The 7,352-nt window shown below is 58.6% G+C and overlaps 1 protein-coding gene across 1 annotated transcript; it reads right to left on the bottom strand.

Moving 5' to 3' along the window:
* Positions 1 to 671: 671 nt before the first annotated feature.
* FZD10 (frizzled class receptor 10) lies at positions 672 to 2,536 on the bottom strand. The gene has a single exon (XM_036276917.1). It carries the CDS (start codon positions 2,483 to 2,485, stop codon positions 740 to 742), a length of 1,746 nt encoding a protein of 581 aa, XP_036132810.1. The 5' UTR covers positions 2,486 to 2,536; the 3' UTR covers positions 672 to 739.
* Positions 2,537 to 7,352: the final 4,816 nt, after the last annotated feature.

Genomic DNA, 7,352 nt, shown 5'->3' with positions numbered 1-7,352 from the left:
CAAAGCGAGAGAGAGAGAGAGAAAGAGAGAGAGAGAGAGAGAGAGAGAGAGAGAGTATTGCCCACCGTTGGCCTTGACAAACGTCGGGATGGGTGGACGTTTCTGTCCTGGAGGGACACGGCTGGCGGAGGCCAGAGCTCGCGTCTATTTTAAGGGACACCAGAGCCCCCGCCGTGTGCAGAGGAGTCAGGGTTTTCTTCCTGTTTGCACAGAAGTCACCTCCTTGAGGCAGCTTTCCTGAGTGCGGCCCCCAGGGTGGCTCAGGCGGGGAAGGGGAGGGGGTGGAGGAGGACCCCACCCCCTTGCAACCCAGCAGAGGCCTTTTCATTTGCAAATAAGTACCTCTCCTCTCCGGTTTGTAAACCGCTAGCAAAGCCAAGGCAAACACACGCAGATGTATATTTACCGAAGCTTCTAAACAAAAGTTGCTTCTGGGGGGCTGAATCAACTGCTTCACCACGACTAGTTACTCAACTAGTTACACCAGGGGCTGCTGGCCAGGAGCTCGCCCCGACCGGCCGGCCGCAAACCGAACCCTCTGTCCAGTTGCCTTTGAGTGTAGCACAGCACCCTGAATTTCAGGGTAAACACTTTTTTATCTTTTTCTTTTTCTTTTATTTAAAAAAACAACAACACCCAACCAGCCAACCGACCAAGAAGAGCACCCTGTTTGGCTCTGCCGGCCACCGTACCCTCTGTGGGAAAGTTCCCAGCTCTGCCCCCCGCCCCCCCAGCCGGTTCACACACAGGCGGGAGGCTGGGCAGGGATTTCGCATTTCCCCGGGTACGTTTTCTGGGGGTGCTGGGCCTTTTTGTAAATCCCGCTGTGGGTGATGACGCTGGCTGGTTTCCTCCGGTTCTTCTTCTTGAACCGGCGGCCGCACACGCCGCGCCAGGACTGCAGCGTCTTGGCCGTCCAGATCCACACCCCGCTGGTGATGCCCACCACCAGCAGCATGAAGATCTTCACCAGGAAGATCTCCACGGCGGGGATGGACGCGGCCATCAGGCAGTCCAGGCTCTTGGTCTGGTTGTTCACCCTGCACTTCCGCTGCGTGGCGAGCACCTTCCAGTACTCCATGTTGAGGCGCTCGTAGAAGTAGCAGGCGATCACACAGGTGGCCGGCACGGTGTAGAGCACCGAGAACACCCCGATCCGCACCATGAGCATCTCCAGCTTGTCCGTGTTCTCCCCGCCCGTCTTCATCACCCTCCGGATGTGGAAGAGGGCCACGAAGCCGGAGAGGATGAAGGAGGTGCCGAGGACGAGGTAGCAGGCCAGGGGGATGAGCACGAAGCCGGTGAGCGCGTTCACGTCCATGCTGCCCACGTAGCAGACGCCGGTGAGCTCGTCCCCCGCCACCCTGCGCATCACCAGGATCAGGATGGTCTTCACGGCCGGGATGGCCCAGGCCGCCAGGTGGAAGTAGCTGCTGTTGGCCTCAATGGCCTCGTGGCCCCACTTCTTGCCGGCAGCCAGGAACCAAGTGAGCGTGAGAATCACCCACCAGAGCGAGCTGGCCATGCCGAAGTAATAGAGCACCAGGAAGACGAGGGTGCAGCCGGTGCTCTCCAAGCCCTCCTGGATGACGTAGAGCTGGCCGCTGTCCCGGTCGCAGGCGATGCTCTCGGCTCCTGCGAAGAGGCGGATGATGTAGCCCAGCGAGGACACGCAGTAGCACATGGAGAGGAAGATGATGGGGCGCTCCGGGTAGCGGAAGCGGTCGGGGTCGATGAGGAAGGTGAGCACGGTGAAGGCGCTGGAGAAGAAGCAGAGGACGGACCACACGGCCAGCCAGACCACGGCGAAGCGCTTGTCGTCGCGGCTCCAGTACACGTCCACGCCGGGCGTGCACAGAGGCGCACACGACGCGCTCTTCTCCACGTGGTGGAACTTGCCCGGGTTGGCGCAGCCCGCGCGCCCGGGGCCCCCATCCTTCAGCGGGTGCTCCTGCGCGCCCGGGGGCCGCTGCGGCCGGAAGAGCGGCGGGAACATGCCCGAGCCGCGGGCTGGCTCGTCCGAGCCGTTGTTGGGCGCCTCCATGCACAGGTAGTTGGGGTCGTTCTTGTTGGGGAGTTTGCTGCAGTCCAGCGAGTCGGGCCACTTGAAGTTGAACTGCTCCATGATCGGGGAGCACTTGAGCCGGGCCTGCTCGCACATGACCCGGCAGGCGGGGATGGGGGTGGAGACCTGCTCGGTGCACATGGGCGCGTACAGCGAGCACAGGAAGAAGCGGAGGTGGCCGTGGCAGCCGTACTCCACCAGCGGCGCGAACTCGTGCAGCTGGATGGCGGCCTCGCGCTGGTTCTCGTGGCCCATCAGGTTGGGCATGCGGGTCATGTTGTAGCCGATGTCCTTGCACATCGGGATCTCGACCGGCTGGCACTTGCCGTCCCCCGGGCGCTCCATGTCCATGGAGCTGATGGCGGCGCACGACCCCATCACCTGAAGGACCAGCCACAGGCGGGGACCCGGGCGCTGCATGGTGGTGTCGGACGCGCCTGCTCGGGGAGGTCCGCTCCCCTCAGCGGTGCCGCTCCCGGGCTCGGGCTGCTGGCCCCGGCTCCGAGTCCCGGCCCGGGCCCCCGCCCATGCCCGCCCAGCCTGGCCCTGCTCCCCGCGCCCGGCCTCCGCCGAGGTGGGGCCGCGGAGCAGAGGAGCAAAGTTGGCGAACAATACCGGGAAGCGAAGGGAGCCTCGGAGGCTCGGCGCGGGCTGCGAGTCTCCGCCGGCAAACTTTGGCCTCTTCTGGGGGCGCCCGGGGGGCGCGTCCGGAGCGGGCGGGCGGCGCGGGCACACGGCGGCCGGGCCAGCGCGCCGCGGCTCCTCTCCACCCCCGCGCCGGCCTCGGCCCGGGCCAGCCCGCAGCTGTTTCTGAGGTTTGCGTCCCGGGGTGAGAAGACTCGCAAAGAGGCAAAGGGGGAAAAGCCGAGTGGTGACAGGCCCCGCCCCCGGGCGCGCGCCCCGCCTCCGCCGCTGCTTTGCATAAGAAAGCGGGGCGGCCCCGCCGCCTGCTCCCGCGCCCAGCCGCCGGCTCCGGGCCCCGCGGGGCGCATCGCTGTCCCGCCCGCGTCGCCGCCCGGCTGGGACACCCCGCCTGGCGCCTCCGTCTGTCCTGCCCGCCTCTCCTTCGCCCTCTCTCCGCCGGCCTCCAACTTCGCTCTCGCCGCCTCCCGCCTGCGCCCCCTTTCCGGGGGACCCCTCGGGATGGTCCCCGACACCCCTTGCCTCTCGCCGCCTCCCTCCTGCGCCTCATTTCCCGGCGAACCTCAAGGGCGCCGAGGTTATTAGAAGTTCGGAGACTGGCCGGAGAAGCGGGTGGGGAGCCCGCCGCGGGGGGCTGGGGGCGCATCTTCCCTGGTTTTTATGGTGGGTCCCGGGCAGAGGGCGCTTTCAAAGCGCGGTGGGATTTGCGTTTTATAGCCTTGGCCATAAAGTGGCCCTTTAGCTTGTAAACCTGCCCGCATCGTCCCGAGGCTGGGAGTCGCCAGGCCCGCGCTCGGGGCTCGGGCTCCGGGGAGGGTTTTCCTTTGAACATTTCAAAGCGAAGAGCTGAGGGCCTGGGGGGGAGGGGCTCTGGGAAGCCAGATTTTTAGGGCAGCTCAAGCGAGGTCTCCGCAAAGAAGGAGGGGAGGAGGAGGGGCAGGATGCCTCCTGGGACGCTGTCGTCCCCCCTCCATCCCGGGAAGTGGGGGCTTGGCTTGTATAATGGCGACCCCCGCCCCAACAGAGCCGCGGAGTTGAAGGACCTCGGGCGGGGACAGGGCTGGTGGTTTCTTCTAAGCGGCTGAGTTTATTTATTATAGGAAGTCATTCGCTCTTCGGGTATTTATATCATTTGGCGAGTGATCTGTCCGGCCTGCGCCTTCCTTGGCTACAGACCCGTAAGGTGATTCGGAGTTGGGGGTGAGAAGTGGAGATGCCGCGTCAGCTGGATTCCGGGGTCCTCAGCTCGCTGGGGAGGCGTGCACGCCGCTCAGTTTTCATAGAAAGGGGAGCGAGTGCCCCCCCCCCCCCACTAGGGACAGTTTGTGATAAAGTCACCTAGGACATCACGTCCCGGCCCTGTCCCTGCACAGGGCGTGCGCCCAGCCCTCATCTGCGGAGAATGGCAAAGGCTTCACCTTTCATAGCGCATCATCCCTTAAATAAACAGTACCCCCGGGCGGGGCCACGTCTCTCTCCTTAGACACCCTGGAGGTCGGGATCTTTTTAAGTTCTCCTGAAACTTCCAGGATCTCATTCCCAGGGGGCAGTTGGAGGCTTCGCCCGGTGGGAGGCGAGGTCCTAGGAGGGCCCTGTGCTCTGGGCCTCCTTCCTCTCCCGTTCGCAGGCAGGTTCGCAGGCAGCCCTGGAAAGACGCGCGGGGTGTGCGGACATCTGGGAGGCCGCTGGGCCTCCGGGACGCTGCGGGTTTGGCCCGGCGTCTCTGGGAAACCTCAGGAAGCAGAAGCCACTGCCTGGCCCTCCTGTCAGCTGTGGGTCCCTTCCTCTGAGAAGCCTTTTCTGGGTATTGGCTTTTATTTCAAGCAAATCATAGGATTTTACGTCTTTAAGAAACTTGGGAGACCTTACATATCCACCCTTCCTTCCTTCCTTCCTTCCTTCCTTCCTTCCTTCCTTCCTTCCTTCCTTCCATTTATCCACCCATCCACCCACCCATCCATCCATCCATCCCTTCATCCATCCATCCACCCCTTCATCCATCCATCCATCCATCCCTTCATCCATCCATCCCTTCATCCATCCATCCATCCCCCATCCATCCACCCACCCATCCATCCACCCCTTCATCCATCCATCCCTTCATCCATCCATCCATCCCCCATCCATCCACCCACCCATCCATCCTTCTATCCACCCACCTTTCATCCATCCACCCACTCATCCATCCACCCATCCTTCCATCCATTATCCATCCACCCACCCTTCCTTCCTTCCTTCCATTTATCCACCCATCCACCCGCCTATCCACCCATCCCTTCATCCATCCATCCACCCACCCATCCATCCATCCCTTCATCCACCCACCCATCCACCCATCCCTTCATTCATCCATCCATCCCCATCCATCCACCCACCCATCCATCCATCCTTCATTCATCCATCCATCCCTTCATCCATCTATCCATCCATCCATCCTTCTATCCATCCATCCTTCCATCTACCCACCTTTCATCCATCCACCCACTCATCCTTCCACCCACTCTTCCTTCCTTCCTTCCTTCCTTCCATCCCCCCACCCTTCCACCCATCCGTCCATTTGCCCATTTTTCCTCCCTCCCTCCCTCCCTCCTCCCCACCCCCCTTCCAGCAAACACCAGGAAGACTGAGGCTGGGACCTGCCCAGGATCCCAGAACTAACAGGCAGGTTGGCCTGGGGCCCTGAGTCATTGTCCCTGGATGTTGGGTGTCAGTGTGCGGTGTTGGAGGAAGTGAGGTCCGGAGAAAGTGGGAAAGACGCCCTAAAACCTCAGAACAACCAACCAACAGTGCTGTTATTTCTTGAGTGAAAAATCGCAAGTTTTCAAAGACTTGGTTTTCTTATGAGTTACTTGTTTTTCTTTTCTGTTTGTCTGTTTTAGTCTAGTGAGTGACTTTCAAAACCTCAAATTAAAAAAAAAAGGCTCAGTGGACAGCAGTTGGCTTTTCTAGAGTTTTCCTTGCAAAGGTCCTTCATTGGACACCCCCTCCACCGCCCCATGTTTATTTCTGTTTCTCAGAAACTGTTGGAAAAATCCATGTGCAAGCGTTAGCAGGGGCTGGCAGACACCAGGAGCCGGCGTCGGTGACCTGAGACGTGCCTCCTAATTGATCTTTTATGTGTTGTTTTCATTCAGCCATGTTCAGACCCATTATTTTAGCTATAACCACTTCAGATTGCTTTCTTCTCCCATTTTCAGGGGAAAAAAAAAAAAAAGTGGGCAGAAAAGGCTGCTTTCTGCCCAGCTGAGATGGAAAGCAACAAATAGACATCATCCCAGAGAAAAGCGGACCCTGAGAAATCAGCCAGTGCCAGATAACTCAGCAACTAATAAATGAAAGGGCCCCTTTGATGGCTCCCCCTGAAAAGATATTTTATTTTATTTTATTTTCCTGTGTGTGGGGTTTGAGATGTGCGATTCTAAGGAGCAGCCAGGTCCCCTGCTGCTTACCGGGCTGGCGAGGGCCCCCCTCTGCGAATGTTATGGAGAATTGGGAGGGATTCTATGCCTGTCTCTCCCCTCAGCTTTTCTTTTGTCTTCTTTGAAGAATGACTTTAGACATTTTATTTACATATTTAACCATGGATGAAAGAGGAAAGAGAAAGCATTCGAGGCTCTCGTGGGAATAGTGATATGTTTAAATTAATGGAAATCTTATTAGGCCCCTACAATTCTGAGCAAAGGTTTTTAATGAAACTTTACAATTAAACATGATTTCGCATAACGTTCAGGGACGGGCTATTTCTTCCGCCACCTGAAAATGGAACATTCTACTCTTAAACGTTTGCTGCCTTCAAGTTCGTGAAATTGTGCTGTGGGAAAAGTATGAGGTTTTTAAAAGGGAGTGTTTGGGGAGTCGGGAGGGATTGGAGGAGAACTCGGTTGTTCTTGGACGGAAGCGACTTGCAAGGGGCGGAGTCTCACCCACTCCTGCAAAGTCAGGAGCATGAAAGACTTGACATGGATGTTGCTGGGAACCAGAGTGGGAGCCCCTCCTGTGATGTCACAGTCAGTGGTTCTGTGAAACGAGATTAGAGGAAGCCCACGTCACCTCCTGAATAAAAACGTACTGACACTTTCAGCCACGGAGAGAGACGAAACCTTCAGATTTAGCGTGTTCCACGCGAATGGCAAGAGCCCATGTGTGGGGCTATCAGCGAGGCTTAAAAACAAGACACAAGCCGGTGTCGGTAACGTTTAAGATACAAAGCGGTTCAGGTTAGGTTTGCGCTGCTCCGGAACCCTGCAGTTCTGCTGGCCCGGTGCGGCGAGTACTGGGCGTCTTCTTTCATCGTCCACCCTCATCAATATTTGTATTCCGTGGGGGGCATGCCCAATCCTCCAGGAAGAATGAAATGTGATCTATTTCCTAAGAGGCAACGGGGTCTCTGGTGCCAACAGGCAGTGTGTACCCTGACCCCAGCTTGTGTTACGTTTCTGCAGAAAGCTGTTATCAGATTTAAAAAAAAAAAAGCATGGAAAATTCTATTTTCTCACCAAGGAGGCATGCCCCTCCCCCCGCCCCTCCCAGGAAAATACCTCTGGCCCTCTGACGTGAGGCTGGGGACGGAAAACACCCGGGAGCACCGGGGACCCAACCCAAGTGGCAGCACACTCAACAGGCACAAAAGTTTTCCCTGCGCCCG

The sequence above is a fragment of the Molossus molossus genome, unplaced genomic scaffold (genome assembly GCF_014108415.1).
Source record: "Molossus molossus isolate mMolMol1 unplaced genomic scaffold, mMolMol1.p scaffold_m16_p_22, whole genome shotgun sequence".
NCBI lineage: Eukaryota > Metazoa > Chordata > Mammalia > Chiroptera > Molossidae > Molossus > Molossus molossus.
Note: the sequence above shows the minus strand (reverse complement) of the source record. Positions and strands in the feature narration are given on the sequence as shown.

Excerpts from the sequence above, each read along its gene's own strand:
- FZD10 (XM_036276917.1), bottom strand. The coding sequence starts at position 2,485 with ATGCAGCGCCCGGGTCCCCGCCTGTGGCTGGTCCTTCAGGTGATGGGG.